General features: G+C 44.8%; 1 protein-coding gene across 1 annotated transcript in view; it reads left to right on the top strand.

The window, feature by feature from the left end:
* Positions 1-17,431, top strand: part of RBP2 (retinol binding protein 2) — a 51,547-nt gene that overhangs the window by 17,090 nt on the left and 17,026 nt on the right. Inside the window, exons 2-3 of the mRNA XM_033959518.1 lie at positions 1,391-1,569; positions 5,210-5,311. Of these exons, the coding sequence (XP_033815409.1) occupies positions 1,391-1,569; positions 5,210-5,311 (281 nt within the window). The remainder of the gene's footprint in view (positions 1-1,390; positions 1,570-5,209; positions 5,312-17,431) is intronic.

Genomic DNA, 17,431 nt, shown 5'->3' with positions numbered 1-17,431 from the left:
TTGGGAATCGCCAAGCTTTACACAAAATTTAATGCAGTAGCATTGTTCAACTTTTTCTGTCATTTTGTCAAAAATGAAATTCGGATGGCGCTCACTTACACGTCCTCACTCATCGGCGGTCTGCCGGCGACTGATAGCTTCTGTGGGTGGAAAAAATTCAAGCATGCGCATTAGGATCGCCTACATATGTGCACCAAACCATGCCTCCCTAGCTTTATTTGTTTACACAAGAAAAATTAAGGTCTGATACTTTTTGAACAGCCCTCGTACATATCAGTCATTCTCACATTCATATCAATTATTAAGAACATAAGAACATAAGAAGTTGCCTCCACTGGGTCAGACCGAGGTCCATCTCGCCCAGCGGTCCGCTCCCGCGGCGGCCCATCAGGTCTGCGACCTGTGAAGTGGTTTCTGACCACTTCTATAACCTACCTCAAGTTCTATCTGTACCCCTCTATCCCCTTATCCTCCAGGAACCTATCCAAACCCTTCTTGAATCCTTGTACAGAGTTCTGGCCTATCACTTCCTCCGGAAGCGCGTTCCATGTGTCTACCACCCTCTGTGTAAAAAAGAATTTTCTAGCATTTGTTCTAAACCTGTCCCCTTTCAATTTCTCCGAGTGACCCCTAGTGCTTGTGGCTCCTCTCAGTTTGAAGAATCTGTCCTTATTTACTCTCTCTATGCCCCTAAGGATTTTGAAGGTTTCTATCATGTCCCCTCTAAGTCTCCTCTTCTCCAGGGAGAACATCCCCAGCATTTTTAACCTGTCAGCGTATGGAAAATTTTCCATACCTTTTATCAGCTTAGTCGCCCTCCTCTGCACTCCCTCGAGTACCGCCATGTCCTTCTTGAGGTACGGCGACCAGTATTGAACACAGTACTCCAGGTGCGGGCGCACCATTGCGCGATACAGTGGCATGATGACTTCCTTCGTCCGGGTCGTGATACCCTTTTTGATGATGCCCAGCATTCTGTTTGCTTTCTTTGAGGCTGTCGCACATTGCACCGATGGTTTCAGTGATGAGTCGACCATCACCCCCAGGTCCCTTTCCAGGTTACTCACCCCTAGCAGTGTTCCCCCCATTTTGTAGTTGAACATCGGGTTCTTTTTCCCTACATGCATGACCTTGCATTTCTCTACGTTAAAACTCATTTGCCACTTTTTTGCCCAGTCTTCCAGTCTCGTTAGGTCCCTTTGTAGGTCTTCGCAGTCTTCCGTGTTTCTAACCCTGCTGCAGAGTTTGGTGTCATCAGCAAATTTGATAACCTCACATTTTGTCCCCGTCTCCAGATCGTTAATAAATATATTGAATATATTGAATTCCTTCAGTATCTCAGGTTGGACTCTGGATACGTAAATTATTACAGTACATTTTCTTTTAACAGATATAGACTTTGCCACTCGCAAAATTGCACTGCACCTGAAACAAACTAAAGAATTGGTTCAAGACGGAGACAACTTTCAGACGAAAACTTTAAGTACTTTTAGAAACTACGAGTTGAATTTCACGGTTGGAGTGGAGTTTGAAGAGAAAACCAAAGGACTTGACAACAGAGTGGTGCAGGTAAAAAACCTATGATTAACGTTTCCATTTACACAGTGGTTAATATCAGGGCTCACGCTGTACCTGCAGGGAATGTGATGAAAGAAAGAGAATACCTGCTCATAACAGTTCAGTTAATTTGTGGTATGTTAGAGCAGTCATTTTTTGCCATGCTATAAATATTTTTTCACACTTGAGGAGAATGTTGAGAAATTTATTGCCAGAGCAGTTCATTTTTATCTTTGAATCCAGTTAATAAGTGTTTGATTTTTATAAAATGTCCTTTATTTATTTTTATTTTTTATCTTTCTAGATTGTATTTTTAATCTATGAGCATTAGCAGATATTCCCCCCCCCCAATTCCTAAATTCCTAACAATAGAGGTATTAGATAGGATAATGAAATAAATCATAACTGGAAAAAGTTTAATGTACTTAAAAGGTACTTAAAAACTTAATCAGCATTGACAAATTCCAGTCCTTGATGGAGCAAATATATCAGCCCATCTTTTTGGCACAGCTCCCCTTGCTTTGCCTCGCCATTGGCCAAAAGGATTCCAGCAGGCCATATGCAAGAAACAAAATAAAAAAAAAATAAAGGCAAGGTCTCTTAGCTGTTCTGCCACATTACCACCCCTTCCCTGCATAGCCTTCCTAATACAGTGGTACCTTGGTTTACGAGCATAATTTGTTCCAGAAGCATGCTCATAAACCAAAATACTCATATATCAAAGCGAGTTTCCCCATAGGAACTAAGGGAAACTCGCTTGATTTGTTCCCACCCACCCCCATCCCCCGAGGCCAGCGGCGCTGCTCTATCCCCCCCCATGAGAACCGGCATTGCTCCCCCCGAAGGTCACCCCCAGCGTGAACCGGCACCCTCCCCACTGCGATCCAGCACCCCCCTGCTGCGATTCGGCCCCCCCCCCCGCCGCGATCTGAAGTCCCCCAGACCCACCCAAACAGGCTTCTTACTTCCATCTTGTCCTCGGCACTGGCACCGGCATGTCCTGTGCGTTGGTGCCGGTGCCTGAAGATCGGCCTCCTCTTCTTTGCTGGGCCTTGAGCATCTGTGCATGCTCAAGGCCTGCGAGTTCACGCTCTCTCTGAGATTCTTGGAGATCTTGGAGAGAGCATGAACTCGCAGGCCTTGAGCATGTGCAGATGTTCAAGGCCCAGCAAAGAAGAGGAGGCCGATCTTTGGGAACCGGCACCAACGCACAGGACATGCCGGTGCCAGTGCCGAGGACAAGATGGAAGTAAGAAGCCTGTTCGGGTGGGTCTGGGGGACTTCAGATTGCGGCGGGGGGGTGCGCCGAATCGCGGTGGGGGGGTGCCGAATCGCGGCGGAGGGGTGCCGGATCACGGGGGGAGGGGTGCCAGATCGCGGGGGGGAGGGTGCCGGATTGCGGGGGGCGCCGCTCACAAATCGAGGCACGCTCGATTTACGAGGCGCCGATTTTGCAAATGTTTTGCTTGTCTTGCAAAACACTCGCAAACCGGTGCACTTGTAAACCGAGGTACCACTGTACTAAAAAAAAAAAAAGTCTTCACCAAAGTGAAGTGCAGGAATGTGGCAGAACACTGAACACAGCAGCAGCTCAGAGGCCCTGAACTTAATTTATTCACATTGGACTCCTTTTATGAAGGTGTGCTAGGGTTTTTAGCACACACACAAAATCTATCGCCTCCTTAAAAGGAGGCGGTAATGGCTAGTGCGCTTGGGAGTTTAATGCGCGCAATTGCGCACGTTAAGGCCCTAATGCACCTTTGTAAAAGGAGCCCATTGTCTCTGCCTTTTCAGCCGCAGAGTGATGGCAGGCCTTCATACTCATGCCATTGGTGCTCCTAAGTCCTGACTGCCAGCAGCATGGCATATTCAAGGCATTTACATTAAATTAAATTTGATACAGTGTAACTTTTGGCAGAATGCCTGAGAGGGGAATCTGCCCCAGTCCTTTAACCACAGACAATAATAATAATTTATTTTTATATACCACCAAAGCCATAAAAGTTTGAGGTGGTATACAACAAGAAGTGCTGGACAATCAGGGAATAAAACACAATATAAAATCATCAGTACTGTACATACATACAGTGTAAAAGTAAAAAAGTAACTCCTTAACTTACAAATCGATTAAATTGCACGGGGACAGAAATCTCACCCGTCCCCGCCAGAATCCCCCCATCCCCACCCGTCCCCGCCAGGATCCTTTCTGTCCTCACCCGCCCCCACCAGGATCCCTTCCGTCCCCGCCCATCCCCATGAGTAATCCCATCCATCCCCACCCATCCCCATAAAAAGCAGCAATTACTTCTGACAGGATCATCAATTCCACAGTTTTTTTTGTGTTTGCGCTGCTATTTTACATGTGGAATCTCTTTGGTGGAACCCTTTTTTTGTTTTCTGTTCAGGTAATTAACTTATAAATCCCCTCTTTTACTAAAGCGTGCTAGCCGATTTAGCATGCGCTAAATGCTAATGCGTCCATAGAATATAATGGACATGTCAGCCTTAGTAAAAGAGGGGGTTTATAAGTTAATTACCTGAACAGAAAACAAAAAAAGGTTCCACTAGAGATTCCACTAGGAAAACAGGAACGCAAACACAAAAGAAACTGTGGAATTGATGATCCTGATGAAATCTTTATTTGAAAAAGGTGCAGATGAATTCAAAAATAAAACACAGTAAAAGATTTCATCAGGATCATCAATTCTACAGTTTCTTTTATGTTTAAGTTAATTACCTGACTACCGGCTGCCGAATCCTCCTGCTTCTCTGATGCACCTCCTCATGCCTGCTGTGCTCACTGCTGCTCCGTCCTCAGCTCGGGTCTGTTAAAAAAAAAATCACTCGGTTCCTTGTCTCCTGCCTCCTTGGGTCACTCTCTTCTAGTTCGAGACGAGTCTCACCAGTATCAGGGCCTTTGGGGTGCTGGGCGGATCACTAAATAAGTGTCTTCCCGCTCTAGAGCCTTGCCGACCAATCAGCAAGCAAGGCTCTCAGCTGTGTACATGCTGAGCAGTGAGCTCAGCACGTAAACAGCTGAGAGCCTTGTTTGCTGTTCCCGCCCCGCCACGCCGCAGGACCAATCAGCAAGGTTTTCAGCTGTGTGCGTGCTGAGCTCACCATGGTACCAGACTGGTCTCTCAGCTGCATCAAAATTTAGGTAGGCCTCAGTAAGTCAAACCCTGCTTCCAAAGCCTTCCATCCCTGTGGGAGTCCCGTGGGCTAGAGGGGGGTCCCGTGGGAGTCCTGTTGGTCAGGAGGGATCCCCGCGGGACCCATTCCCGTGCAGACCTGTATTCTGAGCAACACTGCCAAATAAAGGGTTAACTGGGCAGAGCCCAATGAATATTTGATTTAGGCTTCAGAAATTCCAGGCAGTGCAAGATATTCATGTAAATTCAAATTAGAACATTGGCAGTGCAAGCTATGTTTCTTTTCTTGACTGTTGTTCGTCCTTGCAGTTGAAAGAAAAGGTTACAGCCAGAAATGACTACTTATGCGCATTGATCTGTCCCTTGTCAACATTTCTTGTTTCACAGAAGTTATATATACACTGCAATTACATTTCCTTTAATTCTTCAGTATTGTGAATGGTTCAGCATTGTCCAACATCCTTACCACACCTTGTTGAATTTAAATTTGATTTTTGCAGACGATAGTGACCTGGGATGGTGCCAAACTAATTTGTGTCCAAAAAGGCGAAAAATATAACAGAGGATGGAAACACTGGATTGATGGGGACAAGTTATATCTGGTAAGATTTTGCTTTTCTTTCTATCTTAATATTTTGAAAGTTTAAAAAAATGTTATCAGCCAGTGGGCAAAAATTGCCTTTTCATTATATAATGTCAGTTGTCCATGACAGAGAGATCCTATAATTAGTCGGACACCATGGCACAAATTTACTTCTGTATGTGTGCCTTTAGCAGAATCACTTTGTCAACAAGATATTCACAAACAAAGGCCTCTATTAAATGTCATTTTTAACCCTTTAATTGGCAGATGGTGAAAATGGTTGCTTTACGTAACTTGATGCTGAATGAGAGCAACAGTGCCAAGTAACAGGCATTTGGAGATGCAGATCTCCCATAAGAGCCATAGAAGACACGTGTTGCTTCTGAGCCACGATGCCAAATAAAGGGTTAATTCACCAGGCAGAAAACTTCAGATTAGCTTCAGCAGGAAAAAGTAAAAGGGACGAGTGCTGACCAAAATCAATTTGCATGAATTTCACCTGGGCTTTGTATACTGATTGCTAGATGAAATCTATTCTCTATCAGGTTCATCAGCATTCTGATTGGTCCTATCAACCTTTCCTCCTCCATGCCCTATCACATCTCCATATTCACAACTGTCTTTTAAAATTGTAGTTGCCCTTTAAGGCCAATCGAGAATGTCGCATGAGGAATAAAGCTTACAAAGAGCCCTATCCCACTGCCAAGAAATTCAATGCTGATTTTTCTGTAGTCAGTTCTACCTTATCATTTTGAATGGATGCATATTTTTTTTATGGACACATTCCAGATACCTAACCTGTCATTTTTATACAGTTGTAGTGTATTACCTGACATATTTATTGCTCAACATCTGTTGAACAATAGCTTGTAGCTTATAATCAATACAACACACCTACTGTTAAATATGAAAAATGCTTCTTGCCATCTCTTGTACTGTAGTATTAATTCAAACTTTAATTGTCCTCAATTTATTGCTCCTTGCCATGAATTTCTCTCCAGGTAGGTTTTGCTCATGACAGATTGCACAATAAAACTGGGATAACTGACTTTCGGTATTCTTATAATAAATGCATGAAGCTTAAACATATTCTATAACAGTGAACCTATATTTAGATTCCAAGAAGGTCCCTATGTGACACCTATTCTATACAGAAATGTAGGTGCCTACTTTACTTTATAGAAAACTAACATAACCAGATAGATTACGTGCATATGCACTTAGGTACATGCACTTATAGCAGACATAGGGCTGGTGTAAATGCTCGCGCCTAGCTACTAGAGACGTGCATTGATCCGCGGACTCTATGGGCTCCTTTCACAAAGGTGTTTTAGGGAATTAATGTGCACGCTAAAATGCCACGTGCACTAGCCGCTACCGCCTCCTCTTGAGCAGGTGGTAGTTTTTCGGGTAGCGCACACTAAAAATGCTAGCGCACCTTTGTAAAAGGAGCCCTATATATCATGCTAAAAATTGCACTTGTGCCCGATTTGCATGTGCCTGATTTGCACATGCAAATTGTGTAATGAATCAGTTAACACCAATAATTGACTACTAACAATTATGGCACTGATAAGCAACAATTTAGATTTGAGTATGCATCTTGCTATACGCTGTTCTATAAACATACACATGCAAATCTTTTAGCAAGTAATTGAAAAGGGGGCATGATCACGGAAGGGACAGGGAGGGAGCGGAAACACTCATTAAAGATGTGTGCCATATTATAGAATTTGGGGGGGGGATTCACACCTTATTTTTATGGGAGGATTTGTACCAGGTTTCAGTTGGTGTAAACCCTTGCACCCAAAAGCAGGGCATGGATTCCAGTGCTACATGCTATTTTTTAAATGGCACCCAATTGGAGTACCATTTAGAGAATAGCTCTTGGTGTGCATTTTTTGGGGGGTTGCCCACCTTTAGGCACTATTTAAAGAATCTCGGGCTAGATTCACTAAGGACACTGATCGTGTCCCGACCACTTTTGCGACCTGATTTTCCTCTGACCCGATTCACTAACCTCTATGCCGATCCTGTCCACACCCGATCTGCGCATGCAAATGAGGGAAATGGCATGCAAATGTAGGAAGGATGCGATTCACTAAACTAAAGAAGGCTGGCCGATCCAAAAACAAGTGACTGCTGAGGACCAGTCGCTTGAGCAAAAACCCTGCTCTCTGTCCCGATTAATATTGGAAGCCAGAGGATAGATTGCTTAAAATTGATGGTTTGACCATATCATGTGCTACTATTCAAAAAGTTATAAGTTTCAAAGTAATGAGGTGTTTCTTCTACCTTCTCCTGCCCGTCAGATTTTATTTAATTTATTTTCTCCTGCTTGCCACCCCACTCCGTTCTCTGCCCCGAAAAATAAATCTGGCCACCCTGCTCGACTCTCCTGCTTGCGCCCAACTCCGCTCTCTTCTCTGTCCCGAAAAATAATGCTGGTCGCCCCGCAGCACGAGCCCGTGGTTTTAACCCACAGGTTAAAACCATGGGCTCGCGAGTAAAAAAAAGTCAAAAAATAAAAATAAAGCAGTTCACGGGAAAAAAACCGCATGGCAGACCATCTATAGGCACAGAACATAGTCTGCGCATGCGTCAGGATCGCTCACTAGTGATCCGTGTAGTCGGTGGGGGGGTCGTTCCTCCGATTGCCCCCATTAACATGTTGACCCGTTGTGGATCAGTCGGCCTGCCACAAATCGGTCCTGGATCTGGCACGATCAGGCAGGTTAGTGAATTGGGCCCCTAGTCCTTATCTTATAGTAGTCTACACATTATGAAATAAGTGTGAGTCCCACCCATGCTCCACCCAGTCTCCACCCAGGCGCATGCCCATCTGTAAATGAAACACGCTGAACGAAAAGGTATCTTGATAACATTTTCATCCTCCCTGTCTCGACAGCTCACAACCTTTGACTCCTCTCTTTCTCTGCACAAATCAACAGACCACCAAAATTGTTTTTCTCCCTATAGTATCACCAGAATCTGACCCTTCCTCTCTAAGCACACTACCAAAACCCTTATCCACACCCTTATCACCTCTCGCTTGGACCACTGCAACTTGCTTTTCACAGGTTTTTCACATGCAAAACATACTTGCTGTAAAAACAAATCTATTTAGAAACATATCTCTGTAAATATACGAGAGTAATTTCATAAATAATGCACACTATTTTTTAAATTTACATGTTTTTTCCCCCCAAGTATTTCTTTACAATTCAATATAGTCTTCCTGTTTTTCAATGACCGAGTCCCAACATCTGTGAAACTTCATTATTTCATCCAAAACACCGTTTTTGTTCAGTTGCCGAATGGCTCAGGTACCGGCAGAAAAAAGCTCTTCCAGAGATGCAAAATGATGTCCACGCATAAGTTGTTTCAACTTTGGAAAAAGGTCGAAGTCTGGTGGACTCATGTCTGGACTGTAGGGAGCACATTTGTGTAGTTTTTCAATGACGAGTGGAGAGCTCTATCTTCCCCACGGCCAAAAAAAATTTCGACTATCTCAATCAAAAGTTAAACAAATGATAATTTTTGGTTATGATCATGAAGGCATCATTATTACAGACAAAGTTCCATGTGGAAGAAGTGTTACAGCAGTATGTTATTGTGATTTTTTGCAAAAAATGTGCAGAAAAATGCACAAACCCGACCTCAGTTGCTCTTGGCTGGGTCACTCATTCTTCACAACACTTGCCCGCACATAGGGAATGTTGTAATTGAAAAACTACGCAAATACGGCTGGGAGGTGTTACCTCATGCTCCCTACAGTCCAGACATGAGTCCACCAGACTTCGACCTTTTTCCAAAGTTGAAACAACCTATGTGTGGATGTCGTTTTGCATCTCTGAAAGAGCTTTTTTTTGCCGGTACCTGAGACATTCGGCAACTGAACAAAAACAGTGTCTTGGATGGAATAATGAAGCTTTCCGGACATTGGGACTCGGTCATTGCAAAGCAGGGAGACTATATTGAAGGATTGTAAAGAAATACTTTTTTTTTTTTTATATTCTTTATTCATTTTCAAAATTACATTAAGTGTTAAATATATTCATTCACATTAACAATAAAAACATCACTTACAAACAATCATTGGTACATTTCATAAATTCTTATCCCTTCCCCTTTCCCATTCCTCCCACCCATTTAATTTCATAATCATATAAACATATAATAATAAAATTCCCCCTCCCTACACCTTAATTGATAAATATAAGGGAAATAATTTCAATTAATCTTTACAATATTTTGTTAATGGTTTCCACACATCCTGACATGGATGTGGACCCCTGTTAGGTTGCAAAAATTAGATAGTTCTTTGTCTAATAGATGTTGGCATTGTCATCTGGAAGCAGGAACTTTAGATCATTTATTGTTTCATTGCCCATTTATTATGAATTTTTGGAAATCAATTTAGGACCAAATTAATAATTTATTAGATAACCCAGTGGCATTATCCTATGATACTATGATATTTGGTATGGAAATGAGAGCAAAAAGTCAGATTTCTGTGAACAACAATAAATTATTACTTATAATGACTCGGGGTTGCCATTCAGCAAATTACATATAATTGGAAGGATTGGAGGAGATTAAATTATAACTTTTGGTGGAACTCTTTATGCCATATCTATAAAATGGAAAGGTTTATTGCACTACAACGGGGATATTTTAAGAAATTTCAGGATGTGTGGAAACCATTAACAAAATATTGTAAAGATTAATTGAAATTATTTCCCTTATATGTAAAGAAATACTTGAAAAAAAATTAAACATGTGAATTTTAAAAAAACAAAAAAGTGGGCATTATTTATGAAATGACCCTCGTAGATCAAGTTTTGTTCCTGTAAAACACAGCTCTAGTAAGGATGGTTCAGTAAGCATAAGCCAGACCAGAAAATTGTTCCAAGATTGTTCAGAGAGTTTCAGTTCTGCTGCCCTGAGATAGACAATAAGATACCTTGCAAAGCGGTGATCGGAAAAGAAACACTGTTATGGCTTGCAGTGGAAATAAAAGTGGTATTGGAGACAGGAAGAAATAAATGAGGTTACATAAGGATAAGGACATCTGAGGAAGACAATCAGAGAGATGCCAGCAGGGAAGTGGCAGTAGCGGACTATATATACATTGCACTGCACTTTCTCTATGCTTAACTAAAATCGGATAATATATTTGGAAAAATCATTGGGCAATTATGTGGAATATATCCAATGTTCTAGTAATAGCTTTGTTTGGAACAATAATTTGTTTTCAGCACATATTACCTTCAGGTAATGCAGATATTTGGTTATGCTCTAGATTTGTCACCCTGGGCAGGAGTTTTACCAAGCTACTAGCAATCCATGATTTGTAAATAGAACATACAGAGACAGAAATGCTAGATGTTCAGCTTCCGAGTTCTCTGTTTTTATTTAAAAACTGGAAATGAAACACAGAGCAGGAATCACAGGGAGAAAAGATGTACAGGTTTCTAAGGGCTCCACAAAGAACTCAATAGATCTGATTACTCTTGAACTATATGGACAACACAGTCACCTTAATGCAGTGGACCCCTACCCTGTCCTGGAGGACCACTAGTCAGTCAGATTTTCGGAATAGCCCTAATGAATATGCATGGGGCAGATCTGCACTCCTATCATCTTCATTAAATGCAAATCTCTTTCATGCATATTCATTAGGGCTATCCTGAAAACCTGATTGGCTGCTGGTCAACCAGGACAGGGCTGGGAACCACTGCAATAATGCACTTAAGGCGTCTTCTACTAAACCCCACTAGCGGTTTTAGCGCTGGGAGCCGCACTGAATGACCCGTGCTGCCCCCGACACTCATAAGAACTCTATGAGCGTCGGGAGCAGTGCGAGCCATTCAGCGCGGCTCCCGGCGCTAAAAACGCTAGCGTGGTTTAGTAGAAGAGGGGGTTAATCTACAATAGTAAAGCTATTGAAAATGTATGTGTTCACATTGTGAAGACTGTGCTAAGGTTACAGGAGAGCTAAAAGAAAGCTGTGCCCTTTGTTTACCTGCAGGGTTCGTAAAACTACTAGAGAAGAATTAATATCTTGCATCTATTAAATATTTGGCTGTTAAACTGCTATTCTAATATGCTTTAACCAGCCATAGTTTCCCCGTACCTCTGGGGAAAGTCATTTGATTGAGAAAGTCATAAATTATGGACTGATCTTTAATAGCTTTAATGCTATACATGATTGTATAAACTGAACCAATCAGAGCCCACGACATCTAAGATAATTCATGATATTGTCCTAAGGGATCAATGACTAAGTCATTGCAAAACATATGGCAGCAGTAACACAGAGGGGGTAAGTCTATAACTGAATGCTTCCAGTCAGGCATCTCGAGGCTCTGTGGTTGGTGCCTATTCTAAAACAGAACCTGGGCACCCACTATTAACATGGCAAACATTTAAGTGCAAGTAGTTACAGCAGTCATAGACTAGGAAATAAATGAAATAGGAATGCACGTAGCTTACAATACTCTGCAAGTATCACATATAAATGGGAACTTCATCCATGTTCCACCATGTATATGCCCCTTTGCAAATACGCACTATGGACTTCTTTTACTAAACTACAGTAAATGTTAGCATGCACTTACACTTGAAATTATCACTTGCCATGAAGGTGTGGGATTCGTACATATGGAGGTTGCACCAGAGAGGACGTAGTATTTTACTGAATGAGTTGTGACTGTTTGGAAGGGGGATAATAAGTAGAGTGGGGACTAGAGGTCTGCACGGGAACGGGGATCGTGGGAATCCCACGGGTCCTGCGGGGGTCCCGTGGGAATCCCCCCTAATCCACGGGACTCCCACGGTGACCCCCCCCCCCTGGCCCACGGGACTCCCAAGGGGATGGAAGACTTTGGAAGCAGAGTTCATCCATATAATATAATGGACACGTCAGCCTTAGTAAAAGAGGGGGGTTTATAAGTTAATTACCTGAACAGAAAACAAAAAAAGGGTTCCACCAAAGAGATTTCACAAGGAAAACAGCAGCGCAAACACAAAAGAAACTCTGGAATTGATGATCCTGTCAGAAGAAATTGCTGCTTTTTATGGGGACAGGCAGGGATGGAGGTAATTCCTTGCAGGGATGGGTAGGGACGGAGAGGATCCTGACGGGGATGGGTGGGGACGGAGAGGATCCTGGCGTGGATGGGTGGGGTTAGAGAGGATCCTGGCGTGGACGGGTGGGGATGAGTGGGATTTCTGTCCCTGCGCAACTCTCTAGTTGGGACAGAGTTATATGATTTTGGAGGGTGGGATGTCTTATTTGGAATTCTATGGGCTGTTTGTTTGTAGAACATGGGGCGGGGATGTTTCCTATGGGGTTTGTACAGTTGTGTTCTCTGTTGGAATGGTTCTATGGGGAACTGGATAATTTCCTGAAGGAAAAGGGGATAGGAGGGTATAGATAGAGGATTACTATACAGGTCCTGGACCTGATGGGCCGCCATGTGAGCGGACTGCTGGGCATGATGGACCATTGGTCTGACCCAGCAAAGGCACTACTTATGTTCTTATGTTTAACTATGTGTTGGTAAAGCTTGGGGCGGGGTGGGGCGGGAGGGGGAATTCTCTGTGAATGTCGATGGCTGAACTTCTACTGTTGAGCAAGTTGCATTTCTGTATTTTCCAAGTCATCAATAAAATCGTTTGAACATAAAAATATTTCAAACTAAAGATCGTGGGGCTCATTTTTAAAACACAGATATACAAAACACGGCATAAACCGACATTTGAGCGTTTTTCTCCCCCAAACGTTCAAGTGACAATTTTCAAAACTGACTTTCTGGACATCTTGCTAGGCTTCTTGTCTGCTGAGCCTACATAGTTCAAGGGCACGTGCTGAAAGCATGATATGGGCAGACTTTGGGCATGCTTGGCTCTTGGATGTCGTGGTAATAATTGAACCTTTCCCAAGACTTCCAGGACATAGCTTAGTTGAAATCTGTTTTTATTAAACAACAAACCATAACAAATGCAAACAGCAGACAAAAATATAGCAGTTTTACCCCCAACTAAGGAAAAACAGGGCTCCCCACCCCCCGAGAGGACCGGACTCTTATGTCCTCTCAGGTTACAAAGAACCCCAAACCCCCACAACACCCCCAAAGCAGACCCCCCCAGAACCCCTCACCCCCCAACCCCCCACAACCCCCCTCCCCCAGATCAGACAGGCGGACTGAAATACAACCGCAGTCTATTCAAGATACGACTACGCACCCGGGGAGACAAACTGTCCAAATAGGGAGTCCAAATATGAACAAAGTCTCTGCTCCGGCGCCGAGAGGAAGAAGCCAAGTTGGCCTCCCAGCTGAGCAAGTCATGTAATTTATTCCTCCAGTACCAGAAGGAGGGAGGAACATCCGCCAACCAGAAATTTAGTATACACTTTTCCCCCCAAATATAACATTTGCTCAAAAACAATTTCTCAGCAGAGGTATACACAGAAAACAAAGAAAAATGAGCAAACAACATATGATAGGCAGAGACCGGAACAGAAACCCGCAATAGACCCTGAAGAAATGAAGCCAAGGCCCTCCAAAATCTCTGAATACTCTCACAACCCCAAATGAAAGTAAGAGTTCACCTCCGCATGACAGGTGAGACAGTAGGGGGTATCGACACAGCCCATATGGTAGGCCCGGCTCTGGGAGGCGTACGCTCTCAACAAGGTCCTGAAGTGGCACTCTCGAAGCTCTGCACTATGCACCAAAGCTGGGATACAACGAAGAGCCCGAAGCAAAAAACCTACCCCGAACTCCCGCCCCAAATCCCTCTGCCAAGCCGTCAGCACAAAGGAAAAATCCCGCGGAGGTCCAAAGGCCCCAAGCTGTTTATGGTATAAGGAGACCGAGATCCGAGAGGCAGGGTCCTCTCCCCCCTCCAAAAAGACGTGAAAACTAATCCCAAAATCCAAAGAAAGAGAACCCCGAGGAAGGGACTGTACATAATGCCTCAACTGACAATGAGCAAAGAAAAGGACCGAAGAAGGCAGACCACCACGCAACAACTCGTCGCAGGAGAGGAGAGTGCCATCATCTCGCAACAGATGAAACAGGAACTCAAATCCGCGAGCGTGCCAGCGCCCAAAGACAGAGGGAAACAACCCCGGGAGAAAGGCACGATTACCGGTCAGAGGCAGCAACACACTGACATGAGGATCCTGCCGCCAGAAAGGCAGCAACCGTCGCCCCACTTCCCAAAGGGGGGCGAAACAAAATACTACGGCGACATGAAGCCGGCAGCACCGCCAACCGAGCATGCAATAGAGAAAGAAGATGAGAAGGATAAAAATAATCATGCTCCATGGAGACATCAGTATAAAGATCAGTACCCAAGACCCAGTCCCGGATGTGGCGCAAAAGACACGCCTGATTATAAAGAGCAATATCCGGCACCCCAAAACCCTCCCGGCCCCAGGAGCCCACCAACAACTGCCACCGCAACTTAGGTTTCTGACCCCCCCCCCCAAAAGAACTGCAACAACAATGAGGAGAGGACCCGGATATCCTTACGCAAGAGATACAAAGGCAAAGTCTGTAAGACATAAAGCCACCTAGGGAACAAAACCATCCGAAAAAGTTGCACCCTCCCCAGTAAGGAAAGAGGCAGATTACGCCAAGTGGCCAACACAGAACTGGTAGTGGAGAGCAAACGAGTGACATTCAACCGATAAAGCTCACAAACATCTATGGACAACTGGATGCCCAAATAGCAAAAGGAGGAATCCGCCCACTGCAACGGAAACGGCCCCTCCAAGACCGCCGAAGACACTCAGCAGAGGCCAAAGCCTCCGATTTCTTCAAATTTAAGGTGAACCCGGAAAAATCCCCATATTCCCTAATACTCTCCAAGAGAGTAGACAGAGAGCGTTGCGGGTCAGTCAAAAAGACCAAAAGATCATCGGCAAAGGCCGCAATCTTAAAATGAGAGGCACCCAGTTGAAGGCCACAGATGTCAACGTTAAATTGCAGCTCCCTGATCAAGGGATCCAAGGAAAGCATAAACAGCAAGGGCGACAGGGGACAGCCCTGACGAGTCCCCCTGCTAATAGAAAAAGGGTCCGAAAAGCCACCATTCACTGAAATCTGTGCCACAGGATCACTATAAAGCGCCAAAACAGCATTAAGAAAAAAAGGGCCAAAACCATACGCCCGCAACGTGACAAAGAGGAACCCCCACCGCACCCGGTCAAAAGCCTTTTCGGCATCAAAGCTCACAAGTACGGCGGGGGCCCCATCCACTCCAGACTTCTCCAGGGCCAGCAAGATACGGCGAAGGTTCTTAGAGACCGGCCGATCACGCACAAAACCTACCTGCTGTTCTGATACTAAAGAAGGCAGCACTCGAGCCAATCGATTCGCCAGCACCTTAGCCATCAATTTCGTCTCAAAGTTCAGCAGGGAAATGGGTCTATAGGAGTCCGGCAGAGTTGGATCCCTGCCCGGCTTCGGAAGAACAATGATCTGAACGGAATTCAAATAACGGGGCAAAAACCCTTTTGCCACATTTAAATTGAAGGTTTCAGACAACAACGGAGAGATCTCATCGACCAGCAACTTATAAAATTCACCACGGTAGCCGTCGGGTCCAGGAGACTTGCACAGCGGGCTAGCACAAATCGCCCACTCCACTTCCTCCGCCATCACAGGGCGCTCCAACATTTCGGAGTCAGCAGCCGAGAGATGAGATAAATCCAAGCTGTCCAAATAGACCCCCCGTCAAGAAGATCGGGGCCTGGCGAGGCATACAAATCAGCGAAAAAGTCTCACAGAATACGACACACCTCCTCGTTCTTATGATGAAGCACGCCCTGCGCATCGCGCAAAGCGGTGACACCTGCAGAACCCCGATAGGGACGAGCTAAACGCGCCAACATCCTACTACTCTTATGGGCAAACCGAAAAAGCTGAAATTGAAAATTCTCCTGAGACAGCTGAGCCCCCCGATGTAGGAGTTCATTCAAGGCCTGCTGCGCCTCCAAAAGCTGTGTTTTAATCGCCAACGTGGCGGCGCTAGCAAAACGGCGCCACAGAATCCGAACCCTATGCTTCAAGGTAAGAATCTCTCTGTGGCGAATCTTAGCCTCAAAGGCAACAAAGGCCACGATTTCCCCCCGCAACACGGCTTTCGCAGCCTCCCAATAGAGAATAGGATCCTCGCGATGTTGCAGATTAGCACATTGGAAATCCCTTCATTTGGCCAACAAAAAATCCTGAAATCGGGCATTACGATACAAATGGCAAGGGAACCTCCAGGAAACACCCCCCCCATCCGGGGCGACCCCCAAAGCCAGCGCAGGCCCACCCAAGCATGATCCGAAATTTCAATGGATCCCAGGAGGACTTCCCGAACCGTAGGGAGAAGATCCCGAGAAATGAGAATAAGATCAATGCGAGAGAGCGTCCCATGTGCTCTGGACAAATGCGAATAGTCCCGCTCCACCGGATGGAGGACCCTCCAGACATCTAATAAGCTCAAAGAAGAGGCCAACAGTAAAGCCCCAGTACAGGCCCTAAGCGACTCACGTCCCACAGAAGTAGAGCGATCCAGCCGGGGGTCAGGGACCTCATTAAAGTCTCCCCCAAGATTCAGAGGAATATCCCCAAACTGCAACAAAAGGTTACGCAACTTCTGAAAAAATTTGGCAGAAGGATTGTTAGGAGCATAAAGATTACAAAACAATAAGGGCTTATGGTTAAGAGAGACTGAGGCAATACGGTACCAGCCCTCAGGATCTCGAAGCACCTTGTGAGTTTGCAGGTGGAGGCCTTTGCGAAAAAGGATCACCACTCCTCCCTTCCCCCCCCAGAGCCGGAGCCTCCAAATGTGTACCCACCCACTAAGAGCAGAGCTTAGCATGCTCCACTGAGGACAACCGGGTCTCCTGTAAAAAAGCGATGGAGGCTCTCCTATGATTCAACGCTTGCAATATTTTATACCGCTTAATAGGTGAGTGAATCACCCCCACATTCCAAGAAATCAGATTATGTTCCAGCAAAAATTTAAAAAAAGAGCCAAAAGCAGATACTGAATATCCCACAGTAGAAGGCCAGAGGAGTGTCCCAGCCACCACCCCTCCAACCGCTCACTCAAAAAGTCCCAC

This window comes from Geotrypetes seraphini, chromosome 9 (genome assembly GCF_902459505.1).
Source record: "Geotrypetes seraphini chromosome 9, aGeoSer1.1, whole genome shotgun sequence".
Taxonomy (NCBI): domain Eukaryota; kingdom Metazoa; phylum Chordata; class Amphibia; order Gymnophiona; family Dermophiidae; genus Geotrypetes; species Geotrypetes seraphini.
The sequence above is the reverse complement of the archived record's forward strand: the minus strand, read 5'-3'. Positions and strand labels throughout refer to the sequence as shown.